The sequence below is a fragment of the Macrobrachium rosenbergii genome, chromosome 44 (genome assembly GCF_040412425.1).
Source record: "Macrobrachium rosenbergii isolate ZJJX-2024 chromosome 44, ASM4041242v1, whole genome shotgun sequence".
NCBI classification, from domain to species: Eukaryota; Metazoa; Arthropoda; class Malacostraca; order Decapoda; family Palaemonidae; genus Macrobrachium; species Macrobrachium rosenbergii.
In genome coordinates this window covers 23,185,504-23,209,756 of record NC_089784.1, presented here as the reverse complement: position 1 = coordinate 23,209,756, position 24,253 = coordinate 23,185,504, and the positions used below count along the sequence as shown (strand labels likewise).

Sequence of the window (24,253 nt, the reverse complement as noted above, 5' to 3'; positions counted from 1 at the left end):
ATATATATATATGTATATATTTTTTATATACATATATACATATGTGTATATAAATAAATAAATAATATATACTGTATAATATGTGTGTGCTTATTGATATGTACCTGCATATATTTATGTAAACTGGTGTAATTTGTGCATTATAAATGCGGGTGTATCTCTGTTTATATTTGGTAAAGATTATATTTCAACGCATGAGTATTTCAGGCGCCCGCCCCCTCCCCTCTCTCTCTCTTTGTTTAACTGTCTGTCCTTCTGTTTATCCGTCTCTCTGTTCCCCATCATAAGCGTACACACACAGACACACACGCACACATTCACGCAAAGAGAGAATTATGGAGAGCATCTTACTTGTTGCCAGAATTGGTGATAAATGATGCGACATCTTGGCCATTCCCACTGATTTCGAAATGAGGGGAATGAAGCGAAGAGGTTGACTTTGAGTAATGAAAACAACAAGTTTTTATCTTATCTCTGGGGAAAGGATAATGTGGGGAAAAATAGAACTTTTTGCTCAGTTCTGGACATTGTCTTCTGATACAAAGTTCTTCTACGGTAGCTCAAATGGCCTCCTGCAGGTATACCTACTTTAGATAACTTGAGAAGCAGAACTATAATAATATAAAACCACTGGATTGGAATGCCATATACGTAGTACGAAACAATAACCTTCGCAATTATAGTGACCATGGCTCTGTTTGTCATAGATACTAACTTAATGGGCACCAGTAATTACTCCGAAAGCTGTGTTACGGGAACATGGAATTTGTCAGATGTACAAATAAGATACGACGATGCCTAGCATGATAAGTGCCGACTTCTCACGCGAAATCTTGCTTCAGTTGCTATGGAAGGTTTGTTGCTTAATTTTTCCAGTAATTTGATAAACAGCAGTATCAAAATATGAATTCAAATTCGTTCATGGGGTTGTTTTCTAAATGAGATTATCCGTTTCTATATATATATATATATATATATATATATATATATATATATATATATATATATATATATATATATATATATATATATATATATACTACTCGTGTTAGACTTCGATAAGACGAGATAGATGGTTTAAATTGCAGATGGAAATGAAACAATTAAAGAATGTGGATGTTCTAAATCGTTCCGTCTTATTGAAGCCTAACACGTTTTATGAATATTTACAACTCAAAAATCCTGAAAGGAAGATAATGATTGACTCGAATGAACCAACAGGATCATTCACTTATAAAATTTACCTCCTAACCACCAAAGCCTGGGCTTTATGCACTTCCATGAGGCTTAGGAGCAGAAGAAGCAAATGGCTGTTGCACTGTACGTGGGAGCTTCTGCGATCATCTCCCACAAAAACGAAAATAAAAACAATGATAAAAAAAAACACTGCACAGTAATAAAGTAGAGATTACAGAGAGGTCGTAGCTGAATAAGCACTTTTAGGTAGGGTGATCAAATGAAGTACCTTTCAAATGTACCTGCTATTAAGTTTTGCAACTTGATGGCAAGTTTATAAGTATGTAAGATGTCATTTTCATAAGTACGCAAGTTTAACGAACATACAGACAAACGAATGTAACCTTTATAGTTCGTATAGGCTATTATTATTATTATTATTATTATTATTATTATTATTATTATTATTATTATTATTATTATTATTATTATTATTATTGTTATTGTTGTTGTTGTTGTTGTTGTTGTTGTCGTTGTTGTTGTAAATGGGAGATTTAGTCATATTCATCCTTAGATATTCCTTGAATACCTTGCATCTTGACAATAGATTTCTTTCACAAGGAACCATAATAAGCAGTTCAAACCTAAAGATTTATTTCACAAGTTCATTGCATTAACCTCTGCCACTGATTTTGCAATCAACGACTCGTAACTCTCGTGAAATAAACAATGCTGTCGAGAGTAATGTTCTGTACTGTAATGGTGTCTGGACCCATGTAGATGGTTTCAGTTCCAGCCAGCTTCCAGTCTCCAGGGGGCAGCACTACGCTTAGCTCTGTGGCTCCCTGGTACACGACAGGCACAGACAGCAAATCATCACCAACGAGAAATTCTGTCAAAATAACAATAAAATGAAAGTAAGCTTTATAAGGAAAAAGGTACCTGAAAATAGCAGCAAGATAATTAAAAATAAAATGTGGGTGAATATCGCCAGAAGTTTGACCAAGGAAACTAACAAACTCCAGAATTCAGAATACATCAATTCGAACGAAGCATAGTGAAGTGATGAAGATATTGTAATATGGGAGATACTAACGTTGATCAGCAGTGAGACAAGACTCCAGTTCTGGGCAGAGCCACCATGTAGGCCTCATAATGGGAGTTCCAGTCTCAATTGCTTCCTGGGCCAGTTTGGATATGAGGGGAATTATCTGTGTATGCAGAGATGTTACTTCCTGGCACCTTTTAACTACCTGCAAATAAAAAAAAAAGCGACAACCAAGGGAGATCTCCATTGACGATTGTATGTTATGGAATGGTGTGCTGCAGAATGGGGTTCAGGCCATTAATTCTACAACAATATTCAATTGTAAAATTATATTTTTCAGTCATTTTAAATCATATCACAATGACAAATTCCTCTAACATAGTTACACTGAACTGCTCTGATCATCGTTCGGGTTATTTTCATCATAGTATGTTCTGAATGAAGAAGAACCAAACCTTGACTAATAACAAGTCTAAAGACTTTCGTATCATGATTTCAAGGTAACCTCACATACCTATACTGACAAATATTCACAGAAACACTTAAAATCTTTCCGTCCATACATACTTGCTCATTGAACCCCCACGGGAGAATGGAAAACTGAAGCGCAGGCATGAATGTATTCGCTTGAGCCCATCTTACAAACAGTTCCTCTCCTGGCATGACACCATAAGCATTGCCTCCAATCATGTCTGGTAACACGTAGGGATACCCGAGGATACCTAGTGCCCAGGAGTGATAGGAAAAAGGTCATTGCTTGTCCTGGGTTTAAATGTAACAAATTCAGAAGCAGTAAGTGCTATCATTTAAGTATTTTCAAAAGATACATCCAAGTGAAGTTATAGGAAGACAAAAAAAAAAAAAACTTTCAAAAGATACAAAATAATAAAAAAACTGGGTTTCTCTGACTCTAACCATAAAATTTCTAAATTAGTTCTATTGAAATCAAAGGAACATCTACTAAGTGGGTAATGTCTTTCTGCGAGCTTTCGTTAATGCTAAAGAACTTCTTTCCAGATTCACTATTTCCCTTTGAAGAATTTATTCACTTTGCAGTGGACCAGAGTCCATGTCTAGAACTACAAATTTTACTTCCTTCGCTGCAGTGTCATTGACATGTGTTAAAGAGAAAGATAGTTTCCTGAATGTTTGTGTAAATTAAATAACGCAGCAAAGTATCTGGGTAACTCTCCTTAAACTGTATATATAAATTAATATTTGAGGTCAACAACATAATGTCAGTGCAAGAAACCATAAACTGATTTAAACTTGTGATAAGCCATATATTCTTGTATTCGGGTAGTTAATGTGAAAATGTCTAATATACACATATGTGGTATAGAAGTCCTTACATACTGAATGCAAATAGAGATATGACGTTCTCTTCTTAACAAATACTTCACCTCTATCTCTTCTTAACAAATACTTCACCTCCCACGAAAACATTTGCTTTTACATTCTCGAAGACTTGAAACATCAAAACCCTAACTCATCACAAAATATAGATGTGAAGCATAGCTCATACCAAAGTGCAGTAAGGAAGGAATCATCGTTCTCAGTCCATTGTCTGTATCCCAGACGGAGTCCTTGTCCAGCATCCTGACGAAGATGGGATGTCTCTGGGTTCCTTGTCCTACACGTGTCTCAATCATTCCTCCAAACTCAGATACAGCATCAACATAGCTGGAAACAGTAATTATAATCATCATAAAACGAAGAATAAGAATATTTCTATGTATCTCACGGAATGACAAAAAGTTGAAACCACGACTGTCTTGAAGAAGGGTGTAGTTGAAACTGTTTTAAACTGTTGGAATCTTTACAGTATCCAATTAACATCTTTAGCAAAAGACAGATGTTTCTTTATATTATTATGTGTATGAAAAGCTGACCACAGCATTTACTTTACGTATGGTTATAAAACTTCCAACCGGGAATTGGATTTGCACTGATTAAAAATGCTCAGTCTGCTACACAAGTTCTTGACAAACATGAGCAACTCTAAAAGAGTCATTTTAGGTATGAGATCCATCATAATATTGCTGTATTTTTTCGATGCACGTAGTCAAAAGACCATTTGTTAAGCAGCACCTGTAATAAGTATTCTGTCATTAGCAAGGACCATAAAACGATGTTTCCTTGGAATATGATTTGGACTCTTAGCGAACCCAGAGGGTTCCATGGATGAATAACCACAAGTTAAAATCAGTTAATGGTTTCTTACGTTGACACTGTGTTGTTGACTTCAAATATAAATTTATATAGGCTTTAAGGATAGTTACCCAGACACTTTGCTTCATCACGTTATTTTCACAAACATGCAGGAAACTATCTTTCTCTTTAAGACATGAACAATTGCAGCAAAGGCAGTAAAATTCCTAGTTGCAGAGCAAAGCTTTTAAATGCATCCAACGCTTACTACTTAGTGTATATACTAGGCCAGAGTCGTTCGTCAACGTTCAGAGTGAAGACTTTGGGCAACCAGGAGGATTCTCCAGCGTCAAATTTAAACGAGTCGATGCCCGTCGACGTCTGGATGTCTACGAGTCTCTGGGTCCACCAGGTCACGGCTGCTGGGTTCGTGAAGTCTATGATGCCTGCGCTCAGTCCTTGCCACCAGTGGGTCTTTTGGGTGACTCCTTGCGCGTCCTTTGGAAGAGGTCAGAAGGATTTTATAGATTCATTTCTTGTTGCTTCTTTCTTTTTTTCTGCATGATGCATGTATGTGTGTAGGTATTTATGAATGTGTGTATGTATGTAAAGGAACAGAATCATGTAACGACATTCCAGCACTTACCAAATTACTCAGTCAACATGATTCTTATAATAATAATACTAATAATAATAATAATAATAATAATAACTACAGTAACGATGCCCTCAGCTAACAAGTAAAAATAAAGGAAAATATACAAGTATATTATATAATGGCGATAATAATCAAAATGAAGAGGTACTATTGGACAAAGTAGAACCATACACTACACGACATAGATTTTTTTATCAGTTACTGACTTTCAAAGGTCAGAAACTAAGGTAAACACGCTGTTATTGAAATCATAATTAGCTTTTATCGATTGTTACCTTGACAAAGTATCCCTTCTCATCGGCGTAGCTGAAGGATTCACAATCATCGTTAATGAACGGATGAATCCAAAGAGTCACTCGGAAGCCTTCATTCTGCTCGGGAGATATTGAAATAATCGAGACTTTCAAATGATAATCGAAACTGATAGAGAGAGAGAGAGAGCTGATCTTGTAAAGAAGCGATTTAGGTAATGATTTGTGGGGCGAGAAGTAGCACCGTCTATGTGATTCAGCCAAATGATGTTTTCTCTTAATAAGAATTTATCTGATACTAAAATACCACTCTTTCTCTTTCGTGTGCTACCAAAGAAATAACAGGAATTAACAAGCCGTGGCCAAAAACAGTTCAAGAAAAGCTTCAAGAAAAACATGTTCATGATAACCCTTGGTCTAGGCCCTGTGTGATTTAAGAAGGACTTTATCAACTCTGTTCTAAATGGCTCTATCATTGGATGCTCTAAAAAGGACATCAATAAAGTGATGTAAACCACCAAAGGATACTGAAGAAGTTCTATTTTTGAAATAACGACCAGTTTCTTCATTTACTCACGTGAAGGTCGTCAATGAGTCGTGCTGGGTCTGGAAATGTCTCCGGGTTCCATTCGGCGTTGCCGTGACACGTCTCCCAGTTGTCATCTATTTCTACCTGAAATGTGTGTGTGTATATGTATATATATATATATATATATATATATATATATATATATATATATATATATATATATATATATATATATATATAAATATATATATATATATATATATATATATATATATATATATATATACATATATATATATATACATATATATATATATATATATATATATATATATATATATATATATATATATATATATATATATATATATATATATATATATATATATATGTTATTTATATATACACAAATATATTATTGTGATTTGATCATTGGCCACATACGATACATTACTACTGACCAATCTCTACATTTCAGTTACTCCCTTTGTATAACAAAGTAACCTTAAAAATCTTTGTTTGGGAAAGGTTCTCATCTGTTCATTTAATACATTTAGACTCCTAACCGTCCTCAGGCGTCAGAAAGATGTAAATTTTAACATTTGTGATTCTTTACCGAAATGAAGAAGACATGATAAACAAAACTTTTGTTGAGAGAAAATTACCGAGAAGTCTCTTATCTTTACAAGCACTAATATCTTTAACGCCAATATTTGTAACACCTTTAACCTATCGTTTTGCTTAATTCCGTATGGAATTTAACAATGAAAATTGATTTTTATACGAAAAAAAATTATCCGTCACCTGAAATTTACTTTGCCAATGCAAATATTTCCTAATAACCAGAAGTTTTACTTTCGTGTCATCTGTTAATGACATGAACCTAAATTTGCGACAAAGAAGACCTGTCGTTTTCAAGAACAGTCTGGGAAATTTCCTCATCAGTGAAAGTAACTTTCAGTTTCACGAATCCGAACTGGATATCCAAGAACTGCCCTGTGCTAATCCTTACCTGGCTGTTGTTGAATCCATTTTCCTTGATAGCCATCGCAAAGTCCCAGACACTAGTATCGTTGATACTCGCATGGTACTCAGCCCAGGTGGACCAAATGGGATCTCGAAGCATCCTGAGATCAGGAATCCCAGTAGGATTGGAAAAAAATTTTGGGTAGGTTGCTAGGTGAACCTGTTTAAGGAGATATACATATTACATTGTTTGTTTTCACGGTTCTGATTAACAATATAAAAATGCTGTAGCCTACTTTCTCAGGCTATTCACATTTTCCTTGTAAATCTCGAAGCTGCGTCAAGGACAAGTTCAACTAAACACTAGATCCTCGAATAGATTAGATACTAAATATTATAGCCCAACAAATAATCCACACCAAATCTACATTTATTTATATTGACAGAAAACATTTGCCAAAATGTTGAAATGTTAAAATATTTCTATAGTAAAACCAAAATAATTTTACATCAAGTATAAGCTGCAAACAAGAACACCCTGAAACCTTAAATCTAATTAATAATAAAAATCTCTCACTTCTTTAACATTCTCCGCGGTGCACACGTAGTAATTTAGCGTCAGATTAACACCAGCAGGAGCCGAGAAAGGTTCTTCGAATCGGCTGCTCAGGCAGAGTTGATCAGCCACATCGTCTCCGTCATTGTCTGGCGCACTCAGGAAGAGCGGAATCCCTTCCTCAACCTGTGCCGGGGGAAAGTAACAGCTGTTTAAATAAGCCGAAGTTGAACGGCACATCCTCATTTTTATAAAATCTAGGTGAAACTCACTCTACATTTCAAATGTGAACGCGTGTCAGGAATGACGGAATGTTTTAGAGACCAGCCATTAAGAATTCGTAATTATATATATATATATATATATATATATATATATATATATATATATATATATATATATATATATATATATATATATATGTGTATATATATATTGTATATATATAACTGCCTACATATTTCAGTGCTCTTACGTAGTTAATAACGTATTTAGACTTGATGTCCTTGGAAAACTGGTATACAAGAAAATTTTAATTTTTTTCTTCATGTTGTAGGGAGTTTTCTGGCTGTTTACAATAAGAGTGACGTTAAAAATATAGCTGTCATAAACAAAAGCTATCTGGGATGAAGATTTATATAATGACGTGAATGACAAACGCAGGAAACGCACCCTAACCGCCGCCCCCTGTGAAGAGATCCAATACGCCTCCGATACGCCTCCGTACCACAGATCTCTACTCTGCAGCATATCGGCTGTTACGAAGGGTGTTTCCTGACGGGGAGCTTTCTCAATAGGCCAGGGCTCTGTTATTTGTTCACCTCCTCCATACCTAAGATTTAAAGAGTACAAAAATTCTCAAGTTTCCAGTCTTTTTAGATTGAGTTATATTTTTTTTTTTATTTTAGATCGTTCAAATACACTTCTAAATACAGAACCTGGAATCGACAGGAATATCCTCAACAGAATAAAAATAGATTATTATTATCCCTTGTAACTGATAATTTGCTCATATACATTTTTATCTATTTATTTATTAATTTATTAATTTATTTTTCCTCTTCTAGTCACTGATATCTCCTGTTTGTGTTTCCTGTTGCCTTCTATTGCTTCTTTCAAGTGAACACTTTGTTTGGATGGCCCTAGTGAGCTTGATCTATATGAATAGGGTTCATATTCTGAATAATAATAATAATAATAATAATAATAATAATAATAATAATAATAATAATAATAATAATAATAATAATAATAATAATAATATCATGAAGTCTACTGTTTTCCATGAACCATTCAAACAAGGCATGATACAAATAATTGCGTGAGAATGCAGGCAGAATGCTATACCTACAAACATATGTACGCACCCCAGATATCGACCTTACCAATGACCTTCCAGAAGAACACAGTCCTTCAGTTCAGTGAGATTCCTTGCAGTCCAAGAGACCTTTTGGCAATGGTCCTCTTGTGTGATCACTACCTTAGCAACATCGAAGTCTAAGCAGAAGTTTCCTTCGGTGCAGTTCACTCCTTCTGCCCCTTCCGGTAGAGTGAGACCCCAGTCGATGTTTACCTGGCCTGGGGAAGGTTGCGAAGATAGGTGAAATGACTTAGTTTCCTCAAATGCTTGTACTCGGTGCGTGGAGTGTATCTAGCATGAAAGAAATCTTTTGAAAAAATCGGATAATATTTTGAGAAACAAGGTTTTGATTTACTTTTCTTTGAATTTCAGGAATTCATAGATATTCGAAAAAGAAATTTATTATCCAACCTAATATACATATTTATATATATTTTGTATATATACATATGTATATATATGCATATATACATATGCATATGTATATATATATATATATATATATATATATATATATATATATATATATATATATATATATATATATATATATATATATATATATTCTTGATAATTTACATCTGAATGACTAACTATCGTTACCAATGACATCAATTTTTAATCAAATTTTTAACTGATAACCAGATGCTTGGCTTACACGATAGCAACTGAAAAGCGAATTAAGATGTTGAAGAAAACCTCATGTCTTATCTCTCGAAATATTAACACTAATATATTCCTGCGGAAAATGTTACATTAATGTTAGCTGTTATAAAACTAATCTATTCTTTAGCTCATTAATTCTCCTAAATTATAACACCTTATCATAAGTACGGACTGGTGCCCTGCCCGAAAGCAATTGGCCCGTGCTGTCATTAGGCCAGCCAATCTGAAACCAACCAACTTTACCTCTATTGCCTCCCTTTGAGCAGCTATAGCATTTACACACACACACACACACACACACACACACACACATATATATATATATATATGCATATATAAATATTTATGTATGTATGTATTTATATATATAATATATATAATATATATATATATATATATATATATATATATATATATATATATATATATATATATATATATATATATATATATATATATATATATATATATATATATATATATATATATATATATATATATGTGTGTGTGTGTATGTGTAGGTGTTCGTCATTAAAAGGATTCAAAAACTATATTTTAAGTATGTATGTAACTGTCTCGGAAATTTTCTACCTAAGTCACCAAAGAACTCTTGGAGCTTACCATTACTGTGCGTGATCCTAAGTGCGCGTTCTTTGACGATCTCGAGGTCACTGTGAAAACCTTTTGTAGACAGAGACTGCGAATCTAAACATCTTGCAAAAAACAGGATATTCAATGATATCCCAAGGAATAAAAATCTTATCGGACCTAAGGGAAAGAAAAAACCCTTAAACCATATTTGTAGTTTTTGTCATTACAACATGAAGGAAAGGTACATTTTACGGACTTGTTTTTCAGCCCGCTTGATCACTTTGCACAGTATACTAGGGACTTCTATACCTTGTAAAATGTATTATATTAAAGAGCTGATTCTAGCTTTTGGAAACTCTTATATTTTTTTTATTAAACTAATGCTCCATTTGAAGGTAAATTCTTTAAAAGAAATGGCGCTTAGAATTCGTAAAATATTCGAAAACTGCTAGCATGTAATGGGAAACTCATGCTTTATCTATCTATTTAGTTAAAATTTTGCTGGAAGCAGGGGAACCTTAAGATCATTTGGTGCTGCCACATATAACATCACTTTCAACATAAATATGTGGATGTCTGAAATGGAACATACTGCTTTTAAAACAAGCATCTTACCTGACTGCATGATGGCTGCTCAGTGATATATGACAAGGCAATCTGTGTAGGTATGAAAAGTTTTCAGTTACGAACAGCCGCTCCGTTCTCGAAATTATCAGTTTTTGCCCATTCTTCCCATGAATTTTTCTCCTCGAACCACTAAATATAGTATCGTCTGCTGAATCGATATGAAACAGTTTGAGAATAATTTGCTGATAAAATAGCAGAGGACTTAAATTTTTTTTACTTTGAATTCAGGGATTTACGCATATAATTTGGTCCAACCGTGGGTCGATTTTCTGTCTCACTTTCTTTTTTTTTGGGTGGGTGGGGAGACGGTTTGTCGAGTAGCTTATAGTTTCCAAGTTTTTATACTTCAATGTTTAAAGAGAAAAAACAATCACACCTGCATACTTAGTCAAGGAATTAACAACACATCAAGGCGACAAATGTAATTCTCCTTCACTAAATATATCATTATTATTGTATATCTTCACTCTTGTCCTTCAGGTCTTATTGCGTTGGATTACTAATCGTTTCTTTGTTGCTCGCAAACGTTAATTTTTCCTAAAATATGAGTGCTAGAAACCTTGGACAGACATAAATACAAAAATTTCAAGTAACTCCATTATATTTTCTTTTAGGAAGAAAATGGTCAGATTATCATTTCATTCTATTGTATATGATTTAATTGCTTTGCTGTGGTGGTTAGACTTTGACAGAGCCGAAGTGAATAAAACAAGTTGGTTCTGGACGATACACAATACACACTAAAACTAGAATACAGAATGAAACATTTTATGAATGCATAACGATTCAAACGAAGACAAAAGTAGTATGCCATTATAAAGATGACTTACGGCACTGATGGCGTTGAAGATCTGAAAGATATTGAAAGAATAAAGACCTTGGCTAAAACAACAGGCTTAGGAGTAGCAATTAACAAAATAAAAACTGCTTTCAAAATTGAAGGAAGTTCTTTGTGGACCGGGACACTGTAATTCCAAGCACAAATAAATTAGCAGTCACGAGCCGTTACATAGTTGGAGCATTACGTTTACTACTATTCCTGTAACTCGTTGACATGTGGAAGAAGTTCAAGAGCAGTTACTGACCTACTGTATAAATTCCTGAAACGTTAATTAAGATAATGGCATCTACAGTGAAAGGTGAACAGTGTGTGAGCTCAAGACTCGGTATTTGCGGTGTATGTGTGAGCAATCCAGCCAAGTACACTTGCCCAGCTTGCAGTGCGAAGACGTGTTCCCTGTCCTGTGTCAAAACCCACAAGAACGATGCAAATTGTGACGGGAAGCGAAGTAAAACTGCAATGGTTCACAAGGAGGATATGGACAACCTCACTTTACTCAGTGATTACAGGTCAGTCCTGCCAAAGTTCCTTCAGTAGGAGCTTGGCTTGATGTAGTCTAGGCTACCGGTACCATAAAATTAGGCTAGGCCTAGCTTATAGCCTACTAACTTAGGTTAGGCAATGACAGTCCAGCTCCCGGATGGAGTTGAATTAGACCTAATTTTGGTAATTTAAGCCGGCTAGGCGGTGAGCTAGACTGTGGCAATTGGCGTTTTTCTATGTTATTTTACTTGCTTTACAAGAATTTAAAGTCATATTTTGTCTGTCGAAGCGGTAAATTTATTTGTGTCCGTAAGCTTTGAAGACTACACGACTTACTAACGTAGGTTAGGCAATGACAAGCCCCCACACTCTCCTCCAGCTCCTGGTAAACATGGAGTTGAGGTTGGTATTTTTAGGGGGTTTACAATTTTGCCGTATTTTAAGCATGTAATCAGATACAGTGCATCGAATATCTTCATATGGTTTGTCTAAATTCTTCTAAAGGAAGTTATATAGCCAACAGAGCATGAATAGTCAGTGTATCGAATATCTTCATATGGTTTGTCTATAGTTATAAGCCAACCTTTCTAATATCTTCTTTTAATATACTGTGGTAAAACTGAAGACTACTGCTACCCTCTCTCACTCGGTAACTACCAGTGGTAAATCTAAGCAACAGCTCTGCACGGACTATTATCTTGGAAATTGATTTTTCCTACACTTTTAGTGTTGCTGATGAAGGAGGTGGTGGTGTTTGTTGTTGGCCAATTATTATTAACCTCATAGCTTCCCAGCATGTTTGGGGACCCTTTGAGAACATGGGATTTTGGGTGGGGAAAGCGTTTGGGGAAAGGCTGGACTGCCATGTTGTTATGGAATGTGTCTGCACATGCACGTCATTAGGTAGCCATATGTTTAAGGATTGGCTAAGGAAACCTATTATAAAAGGAACTATGCTAACCTAACCTAACCTAGCAGGCCATATTACTTTGTCGAGGGCAGAGCCCCCTAGACCTCCCAGTGAAGGAAACTCCAATTTTTACCAAAAGCTCCCCTATACACACGACAAAAAACATGTAAATTCTTGATGATAGCATTCCAGGATGGCCAGGATACAAATTCTGAGGTTAATTACAGGGTAATTACATTTGACCGACAAAAAATAATGGTAAATTCTTGATAAGCAACCAAAATACTATAGGACAAATCAATTTCCAAAGTAATACCCCATGCTGAGATGTTGCTTACTTCTACTCTACCAGTTAATGCATTGATGAGGTGCCGTGTTTAGCACCAGCCAATTGGGAAGAAACATAAACAAAAGACGTTAAATATCATGAACACAAATAAAAGACATAAACTAAATCATGAACAAAAGGCAGTAAATATAAGCCTACTTGTTGTCGACTGGCAGGAACCAGGCCATGGTAGTACTCTTCAGTTTTACCTATACTGCTAACATAGGTAGCAGGTCCCTAGGCCAACCACTGCACCATTATCTACAACAGCAATCAATGATTTATGATCATTTATATATTTTGTCTCTAGAAGACACTTTCTAGTCGTCCTGCAAACTTTTCTGATACTATTTCAACATAGGCTTGGTCCTTGGTTTCCACTCAATCCCAGTCAGCTAGGGTATCCTAGCCACACTTTCCAACCTAACCTGAAATCTTACCTTATAAACCCCTTGAGTGTCTGGTGACATCATATAGATCCATGCTAATGTTAACCCTCGAGATTATAATGACTGCAAATGTCATCTGCAAAAAATTATAGTCTAACTTCAACTTATTTTAACTTTTTTTTTTATTAATGTTGCACATCATTATCGAACATACAGCAATAGGATAACAATATTATGTTTCAAAATGACCCCATAAACATCATTATAGGCTGTGTGAGAGTGTGATGTCATTTCAGGTGTCCCTCAAGGTATTGTTCTGGGGCCTTTGCTACTCATTATCTATACTAGTGACATGTGGTAAGGTGTGAAGAACAAACTGATTGCATGAGCCAATGATGCTACTCTTCTAGCTACTGTTCCGTCTCTGTGCCTTAGGTCTGTGATTGCAGAATCCTTGAATAAAAAACTAGCACGTATTCATAAGTGGAGTAGGCTTTGGAGCATGAAGCTTAAAAGTCTAGGTATGTTTGTTAATCGATCCAGAACAATTCTGCCTTTGTGTCTTGATTTACATTTAACTGGTACAGTTCTAAATGTCAGTGACTCTTTTATGATCTCAGGTGTGCAACTTTTGATAAGAAACTGACTCTTGAGAGGCATATATATATAATATTGTTTCCTGTTTCTCAAAAAGTTTTATTTTGCAAAAATATTTTAGAAAGTTTTTTAGAAAGTCTTTTCTTCTCTTGTTTTGAGTATTGTTCTCCAGTGTGTTCTTTTGGTGCTGACTCTTATCTCAAACTCTTGGATAGCGTTATGTCACCAGTCAAGTTTATTTTGCCAATTCTTAATGCTGACTTTTGGCATAGACATAAAGTGAGTTCATTATGGTTCTTACACCAAAACGTACTACAACAACAAACATCCTCTGCAGTCTTCTTTACCTGACTTAGCCTAACTGTTTTTGCTCGCACCACTAGGAAGGTTGATGCTGCAAATAGTGTGAAATTTTCTAGCATTAGGTTTGAAATCACTACTGTACTCAGTTTTATAGGAGTTTTGTTCTAGCTACCACTAAAGTGTGGAAATAGTTTGCCTTAGTGCAGTTATGGACTCCTCTGATCTCCAAACATTTAAGCAAGGAGCAAATTAATTTCTGCTCTCTGCTGATGTCTCCTGAATTTCAGGTGTACAGGTTTTATTTTCTGTTACCTCATAACTGTTTATTTGTCACTTTTCCTATAACTTGTCTCTCTCTCTCTCTCACTCTGCAGGCTGATTTCTTTAAAACCCCCATGAGTTTATAATCTGTTGACTCTGTCCATAAGGGTTTTCAGATGAAGATTTGAAGAAAGAAAGAAAGAATGGGTTGCCCTAGCCAGTCGCTCACCTCTATCAAACTTAGCCTGACCCTATAACTATGGTTTCCCACTACTGTTTGAGACTGTGGACAATGGTCAGAAATGTTATATTTAACAAGTACTGTTGGAAAGACTACACAGGTATTTGACATTTTAAATCACTTACTTGTTATTAGTCAAGAAGGACGTTTCACTGATCACATATACACATTACTTTGTATAAAAAAACTGCAAAGAAACAATGTTGGTAAGATTCCTTCAAGATCTTCTAGATCAATTATACATGCCTCTGCACCCTCATCAGGAGCACTCTGCAAGACGATAGATATTGATGAGAGCATCACAAGCACTAAGGTCTCTATGAAACCCTAACTATAATGCTGGTAGCAGGTTATTAGCTTCAATGAACATTCCTTGCAGGATGATAAATAACAAAGTCTGTAAGCAAATTGGGAAGTGGGGATATTGGGTAGAAGAAAGCCAAGATTGGATTATGCTTAAATCAAATTAAAAGTAGCCAGTACTGAACTTGCTTAAAAATTCCTTTGCATAAAAACAAGTTGAGTATTTTCGAAAAAGATTTAAGGTAGTGGGAAACTTTTTATTATTTTAATGTTAATTTTTAGGGTTTTTCAATAACTGTGCTTTACATAAAACCCTAAAACTTATTATTCTCAACTGTGTTCATAGATTCCTTGAAGAGATTGACCACAAATTGGATGACAATCATCGTCACCCATTGAGACGTCATATCATGGTGAGGCATGGTGAAAGACAGTCATTGCCTCATTTTTTGCAGCGTCTGAAGAGTGAAGCATGGAATCGAGGAACCCTTTTGAAGTTTATGCCAAGCCATTTTGTTGCACATCAAGAAAATTCGACACGTTATTACTTTAAAGAAGGCATAATAAGGTATTGTGTTTGTATTGTTCTTACTTTGGTTTCAAGGGTAGAGGTAGACAATAATTTAAATTTTGATTTAAATATTTTCTGACTATTATTGGAAATATAAATCCCACAAAAATTGGTGCTAATAGGAATGTTTGGTTGATGACAAAACAGAAATTTGCTTCCACAAAAACCATTACTTTTACATAGGCTGTTCATGTGTTTGGAGCTAATAGGAATGTTTGGTTGATGACACAAAACAGAAATTTGCTTCCACATAAACCATTACTTTTACATAGGCTATTCATGTGTCTGTGCAAATCCCAGTTCCCTTATAACAAGAAGAATAACCATTCCCAGTGGTAGATGGTGCCAGTTTTCCTGGTTTCCTTTAGTTCCCTAGTGGCCAACTGGATCACATATTGTGTCTGTCACCCTGTTTACTGCTTACAGTTTTATCCAGGCTCCTTTTGCCCTGTTTTTGTTTACAGTGTAGTTAGTAGTAGTATGTATTTTTCATTGTTTTGTATCATTTTACTATTGGTCATTTTACCGTGCAGTTATTGTATTATTGAGGGTTGTGGAGACAAGTAAAGGCATATCTGCTAGGCTGGAAGGCCTTTGGCATTTGTTCTTAGCAAGAAAATGGTCTTCACCTAAATTTGTTGAAGCCCAAGTAGTCTCCTTGGGATTACAAGTGTTTGTTCCTCATGTCTTGTGCTGTGGGAATTTGTTGGACAACTTGACAGCTGTTGCCTATTTGAAGGGTCAAGGATCAGAGAGCTTATGTCAGCTAGAGACAGAGATCTTGTGGGCAGAGGATAACAATGTTCAGTTAGTAGCAAGATTTATCTATGGAATTTAAAATTCATGATGAACTCCCACAGCAGAATGAAACAAGTCCTCTCTGCCAAAAGGTTTTTACATCTGAAAATCTGCAGAGTCATGTGGAATCATTGAAAGATTCCTCTTGACCTATTGTCTTCCACAGCATGGAAGACAGGAACTGTGATGCACAGCTGGAGCAGTGTAAATGTCTGCGCCTTCCCATATTTCAGTGTCACCAGTTCTTTAGGGACAGGAATTGGAAATCATTGAATGATCTCTCAGGCCTCAACAGAAATTGGTCCAAGATCTTCTCACCCTCTTGATAGATATCCCAAGTATCCATTTCAGGCGGGAGAAGCTCCTGTACCCCATTATGTGTGATTTCATCTTCATGACTTGTTAAGTTTTCATGCTTGGAAGGTAGTAAGTGAGCCTCATTGTAGAAGGACTTTTGTTGGAGGTGTCTTAGATCATTGCTAACCCAGGACAAGCATCTATTACAGGGTTGTGCCAGTCAAATGAAAGGAGCCAGGATTATATCCAAGCTAATATTCTCATTATACCAAACTAGGTGCTTTTTCTTTACAAGCAGGAGACTGTGTCTGTCTCAGCTGTCAATGGATATTGTTCAGCCTTACCCAGAGTTTATGAACTCCAAGAGTTGGATTTAAGCATTTCCCCTGAGCTTAGAAGAATGTGGTAACATTTTGAGAGGAGATAGGGGCATCCTAGATCAGTTAAGCTGTCTTCTTGGGATCTGCCCCTTGTGTTAGGAAGTTTGATTGTTTTACTAACACGATGACTGTTGAACTCATGATACCTTGTTAATCCTCAGAGCTTTTTAGATATCATTCATATGTTTCCCCAGGAAGCTTGCCTTGGTTCCATTATATTCCTTTATGCCTGCCTTTGAACTGTAGCTGAGTTCCTTCCCATCTAAGTTGGCCACTCTTACTATGTAAAAGTGATGGGTTTGCATAGAAACACGTATTGTTATTAAAAAATAATTTTACTCAGGGTGCCCTTTCTGTAACCCCTGTGTGCTATCAACATTGGTTCATGCTACTTAGCAAGTGATCCAGTTTGCCACCAGAGAACCTGAGGGAACCAGATACACTGATGTTAACTATTAAAGTTGATTGGTTCTTTTCTTCTTTTAGTGGAGTGTCTGGGATTTGCACAGATGCATAAATAGGCTATGTAAAGGTAATGAGGGTCGACTGAAAAAGTTCATTTTGTTTTTTAATAACTACATTCCACTAAACTAAGTCATTATTGCCGTGCATCACAAATGTGTCATTGCAAGGTATTCTGTCTTATTTTTGTCTTATAGGCTAATTGTTATAAAGCCTGGAGGGATGTTGATGTAAGTACTGTATTTTGTTAACATCTTTCAAAACTGAAACTGACTTTTGCACTTGAGAAGCTGCCTATCCTGTTGTGGTATTTTTAACAAATAAGTGATGGTTATCTGTATGAGGAACAATTATATTTGAATGCTGAGGAAACATTAAGAATTTACTGATCACATTATCAGATCTGAAAAATAATGTCATCTGAGCACTTCAGAATGTGCCAAATCTGTCTTGAATATGCTTGAAATTGATTGGAAATCACAGGACCCTTCTTTTTGCTTAATTTCTATGCCAGAAGCTATCAAAAGAGGTTGATACTAAGGAATTTTGAGTTTGATTGATTATTGGCACATTGTATCAGATTTATAGAGTATGAAATTGCTGAAAAGTGCTGGTGATGTTAATGAGCAGTGTATCAGTCCTCCACTGGTGTAACTCTATCTACAGATTACTTATTGTATCTTTATGATAAAATTCTGTGGAAGTGTCGCAAAATATTTTACATTAATAACTGCAATAAGAATGTGGGTATATTTGTCTGTAATGCTGTCCAAGATAAATGTGGAGGCAAGTAAAATCTGAAAGATTTTTTAACTCACTCGGTATTATGTAAGGTTGATAATTTTCAAAAATAGTTGTAGTTGGGTTAGGTATTCAAAAGATAATGTAGAAATACAATACTTTTGATCTCCAGGATATATAGAAGATTGGATTTTAGTAGACTGAGCTAGATGTGCAGTGTAAGGAAGCAACTTGTACTTTGGGAGAGCTAAAAACAACCTGGATTGGATATGTAGGGTCCACTGATTTTAGGATTCAAAGTGAAGATGATAATTAGCCATCTACTAATGTTCCCTGTAGGATGCCATCACTGCACCTCACATGGTGCACTTTAGGCATTATTTAATGTTCTTTGCAGTGTCCCTTTGGCCCCTAGCTGCAACCCTTTCATTCCTTTTACTGTAACTCAGTCCATATTCCTTTTCTTTCATCATACTTTTCACCCTTTCGTAACATTTGTTTCAAATTGTAACAGCAAGGTTTTCTTAATGTTACATCTTTAAAACCTTTTTACTCTAAATTTCCCCTTTTAGCACCATATGACCTCATAGGTCCCAGTGCTTGGCCTTTGGTCTAAATTTTATATTCCATTCCTATCTACTAACGCTAGTCTTTTTGGATGTAGTATCAAATGGTATCAATGACCATTGATGCCAGATAACCATAAGTACTAGTAAATCAGAATAGAATCCTAAATTGTAATTATCAATTTTCTCCTTTTACAGATGGCATGTGAAATGGATTTTTCATCAGGCAGATGTAACATTTGTTGACAGAAATGTAGATGAAAACACCGTTATTGTCAAGCTTCTTTCTAAGTACTTAGAGCCAAATGACAGTTTGAGTCCAGAAGAATCTGAAAAATTAGCTTATTATCAGTCAGCGTCATATGGGAAAGTCGCTGTCCTTATGCAAACTAATGAGAAAGGATCTGTGCCTGCCTTTGAGGAAGTCTTTGTGAAAAAGAGTCTTCGTTTGAACCTGGCAAATAAAACTGTCATTGAGTATCCTGTATTTTATGTTGTTCTTCGAGATCACATTCACTCTTACCTTGAATATGAAGCTGATGATCATGATGACCTGTTTTGTGAAAAAGAGCAAAAAGAAGAGGAAGAAGATGAAAGTTTAGGATATTTCTGAATATGACTCTTTCTCATTCTTAATGCATATTTAGAAGGAAGCAGCATTCCTCATCATCAACATAATCATCATTAATAATGTTTTTGTGTCATCCTTTCCCTATTTGAGGTTGTATGTAGAGTAAGTTTTCTATGCTTTCATCTTTCTTGTGTACATTCAAACTGAATTCCCATGCAATCTGTCTTCATTTCTTAAATACTGTTTGTATCATCAGGTCCAATGAATCATATATTTGCCCACATTTATGTTCTTGAAACCCCCTAGACTCAGTCATTTGTCTATATACCTCATACTGTACACTACAGTGTATTGAAGAGTATGTAATGCTGTTGACAGCTTTGTCCAAGTTTTCCCCAGCTTTTTCCTGCAGGATTGCTCTTTCAGTATCAGCAGTCAAGGGATACAGGGCTGCCCTAGGTTTGGTTCTACGCCTGAGAGACGTGAATCTATCTTCTTTTTGGGAGATATCTATGCTTCTCAAGAGTTTCGAACAGTCTTGTTCCCTGAGAGATCTTAAACCTCCAAATTGGGACCTAACACTGGTACTTAGCAGTCTCACGTGTAGTCCATATGAACCCTTAAGAGCTTCAGACAGAAATTTAACTCCTCAAGATGGACTATCTTTTTCCAGGAATTTGTGGCTAAGACTCAAAATCCCTTTGTTCACAACGACAGATTCAAGTCTTTCTCCATCCCTTTGCCTGCAGATTTTGTTGGTAATGAGCCCAATGAGTTACTATTATGTCCAGTTAGGGCATTGTGTAACTACCTAAAAAGGACTTCACACCTCAGACTGGGTTGTCGAAGACTTTTGTTAGTACTGTACAGGCCGGATCAAGAAAGAAGTGTCCAAGAATACTGTCTCCTTTTGGCTTCGAGAAGTAAATAAACAAGTCTATTCTACTTCTTCAAATCCAGAAGACAATTCAGCATGTGCAAGAGCGCATGATATTAGTTGTCTAGGCCCTTCCATTGCGTTCAAAAAGAACCTGTCGGTTCAAAGGATCTTAAAGGCTGGTACTCAGCTACGCCAAACCACCTTCACATCCTTCTATCTGTGGGACATTGCCCACAGGTCCTTGGACACGTTTTCCATGGGTCCAGTGGTGGCTGCTCGACAAGCTGTGTAGCTCATCCAGTGCCCCAAGCGGGACAGTTTGTATCTTACCTCAGATGTTGGTTTTGAAAGTGAGAGTAAATGATTTACTGGTCTTCTTCCTCTCTCTTTCTTTTTTCTCCTCTACTGGCAGGCAGTGGAGAGAAATTATCCATCATGCACTGGAACCGGTCAGATACAGGTGAGTGTAGAGCTCCTTTCCATTAGTTTTACTTGATTGTTCATACACAATAAAACTTTTTTTCTTCCTCTCTCTTACAAGGGGAGAGAGGAAATGACGACAAACAAGGCTGGTGGCTAAGGAAGTTTTGTTGTCTCCAACAGTTAAAGTTCTTTATTTCACTACAAGACACAGTGTAACAGGAGTTCCACATTGTCTCTTAACCCAGATGTCTGGCTGGCAAGTAACATTTTACTATACACTTCAGAGGCATATGATTCCTTCCTATGTCCCTCTTTGGTCTATCCTCTCTCCAGGAGTAAGTATCCCTTATGTTAAGACCAAATGTTTGTTCTGTATATGAACAAATGGCAATTTTGAATAAGCTTGTATTTTTCATAACTAACAAACCTGAGGTCTTAACGTAAACTACCCACCTCAAGCCAACCCCTCATATTTTACCTGAACTAGAGAAAACTGACATGATGCTTCCAAGATGGAGGTATGGGAGGTCGGCTCCTCCTCCTTCTCACCGCCATCTTGGCCATCTCTCAATGCCACCATTCCTTGTAACTTTTTTTTAACCAGACTTCAGCTGACACTAGAGAATTTTTCCCATACGTTATGACCAAAGGTTTGTTAGTCATGAAAAATACAAATTGATTTATAATTTGTCATTTTCCAGAGTTTAACAGTTTTTGAATTTCATTATTTATTGGATAATTCATCATTCTTTTTATCCATTTTTCTTTTGTTTAACCATAAATAAGGGATCAACTTGTAATTTTTGCACCTTAGTACTACCATTGCTGTTGTGCTCTTCTGGTTTGCCATCGTTGTAGTGAAAGCTAACAAAGCAATAACAGTATGTTTTTCAGAGAATTATGCTTCTTAGCATTATCAGTGATATTCCAGTTATTGCTTCATTATTGTCAGCTACAGAGTCACCTTTTAGCAGTGAAGAAGTGTCAGTCTTTAGGTGATGTGCCAGATTGGTCCAGTGCCAGTTGCAGCCTAGCCACTATGACTGCTCTTTACTGCTTTCTCCCTTGCAGCTTCTTTTTCCCTCTACCTACTCGTAACATGCTCTGCCAGTAACTGGTTGGCTCACTGCCTGGCATGACTATTCCTTACTTGCCTCGCCCATTGTGCATTCTTACTGACCTGCCCACTTAGAACCTACTCTGTCTACCACCTGTACAGCTGGAGTATCCCAGCAGCAGTGACCTTTCTTCTCCCATTGATCCCTAATTGCAGTGACACCACTCGACTGCACCTCCAATAATGACTGATTTTATTTTAGTGACTGTAACTGTGACTGATGATGCAGCATCCAGGTTCAATGGAATCCCTTGATTGATAGTCCAACTACAGTTATAATACAGTGCAGAGAATCCATAACCAGCTGCTTTGTGAGAGCCATAAGTATTGAAATGCCTGTCAACATTTGTCTTCATCAGAGGTTGTACCTTCAGGTAAAAGAAGAGTCAGGCATCCAGCAGTGACCACTGGAGACACTCATAGTTTATGGCTTCTAGTCAGACTGCACAAAGCAGCAAGGACTGCACCCATTGTTAAGGTTTTGATAGGGATGACAACAGTGACGACAAGGATTAGTTAACTGTGATCCCTCTTTGCATATGAAGATCAGTAGCAGTTCTGCCTGCACTATGGACCCTAAAGAGAATCATAGCTCCAAAATCCAGATTTAACAGTGACTGTAATGATAGCTGCTCACCTGTCTTAAACTTCCTGCAAGAGACATTATCAATCATGACCGTTTAACCTTTTGCCTAAAATATGGCCGACTTGAGTGCTTTTTTTCCTTCATTCCCTGAGGCACATCGTTGGTAGCTGCCTGGTAGTCAGTCCCACAGACACTCACCAATTCAAATTATTTGAAAAGTACTTTTGTGGCTTGCCAGTCATCATCTGATCTCACAACTCATACATACCATCTTTTGATTGTTGGAAGAACTCTGTCATAGACCTTCTTATGGCATTGTATGCTGTACTTGAGGAAAACTCAGTCTCTTCCAAAAATAAGTTTGTTGTAAAAAGGCTTCACCACTCATTTGTGAGCAAGAGCGTACAGACAAAAATAATTTATGTATGTGAGGAATATATTGAACTGTTTCATTGGTGTATCACCTAGGCTATGAACTTTTCACTCAGACATTCATTGATTTAAGGTAAGTGAAATGTACTGAGTTGGTTTTATTTTTATTTACACCAGTTATGTTTTTACATGGTATAGGGTAAATAAATTGCAAAGTTGGTGTAAGCTAATCCCTTAACCCTTATTTTGCAGTGTTCTGCATATATTTGAAATTTTCAGTTAGCTTAAACGAGAATAGTCTATGGCTCATGGGTTATAATAAAACAAATTAAATTTTATAGGAAAAATCATCTTTTTTTTTTTATTCAAACCCATCAATAATGCTTCTCCTAGCTGCCATGAGTCTTGGAGCTTCATTTCTTAACCAGAGATATGAAGTGTGTCACATATTTGTGGTTCCAGGTGATACCTGCAACATAAATTACCTCCTCTTGTCAGTTAGACAAAAGGCTGTGCGTATAGCATTCAAGACCATGAATGAGGGAAAATATGCAAGTGATTGGTTTGTATGAATAATATGATTTTCTGTCATAAAGTTCAGTGCTTAGCAACTGGAATCTTTGACATTGTATATCTTCCCATGACATTCTCAGAACCAGATAGCAGTATCTCCTCTTTCTGTGACACTTCTGTTATTGCCTTTGATAACATCTCCAAAAATCATAAATTTTTTACTTCTGATTTTCCTATTATGGTATTATATGAAGAATACTTGCAGTACCTTCTTTCTTAAGATAATTTTAAGCTTCATTATGTTACATTTTTTGTCTCACTTTGATCTTATCTTCTGCCATTTCATCTTTGACCACTGTGTCCAGTCCATTTGATCTTCTCTTGCTTCCATTCCACCAGTTTAAGTTTCTTTGTATCATACTGGTTGTTATGGCAGGTCCCTTATATCTTGCTTCCTTCTAGCCAGCATCTCCATCACATTACTACTATTTCTTATCACTGTTCTCATTTATACTTCAGATTTAAATACAGTAATGTATATTTTTGTAAATAAATGCTACAATATTGTAATGGTTTATATTTAACCTCTGGTACTCTTATTTGGGCATAAACATTTTAAATGCATAATGGTTAGGCTACTTGAAGCCCTTATCCAGGCAAAACCCTGTGGAGACAAATAAAGAAGTACTGAAAATAAGGTTCAGTGACAATGAATGTGGTAGATGCACATTTGAAAAGATT

The 24,253-nt window shown here is 36.1% G+C and overlaps 2 protein-coding genes across 2 annotated transcripts; one reads left to right on the top strand and one right to left on the bottom strand.

The window, feature by feature from the left end:
• Positions 1-1,813: 1,813 nt before the first annotated feature.
• Positions 1,814-10,711, bottom strand: LOC136829408 (myogenesis-regulating glycosidase-like). The gene is made up of 13 exons (XM_067087932.1): positions 10,568-10,711; positions 9,983-10,129; positions 8,721-8,913; positions 8,008-8,167; positions 7,357-7,521; positions 6,826-6,999; positions 5,862-5,957; positions 5,309-5,404; positions 4,644-4,873; positions 3,750-3,907; positions 2,792-2,946; positions 2,273-2,429; positions 1,814-2,068 (listed from the first exon to the last, which is right to left on the bottom strand). Exons 1-13 carry the CDS (start codon positions 10,575-10,577, stop codon positions 1,875-1,877), a joined length of 1,935 nt encoding a protein of 644 aa, XP_066944033.1. The 5' UTR covers positions 10,578-10,711; the 3' UTR covers positions 1,814-1,874.
• An 871-nt stretch (positions 10,712-11,582) lies between these two features.
• LOC136829409 (box C/D snoRNA protein 1) lies at positions 11,583-24,082 on the top strand. Its single transcript, XM_067087933.1, has 3 exons — positions 11,583-11,929; positions 15,582-15,803; positions 19,249-24,082. The coding sequence occupies exons 1-3, from the start codon at positions 11,700-11,702 to the stop codon at positions 19,661-19,663; spliced, it is 867 nt and encodes a 288-aa protein (XP_066944034.1). The 5' UTR covers positions 11,583-11,699; the 3' UTR covers positions 19,664-24,082.
• Positions 24,083-24,253: the final 171 nt, after the last annotated feature.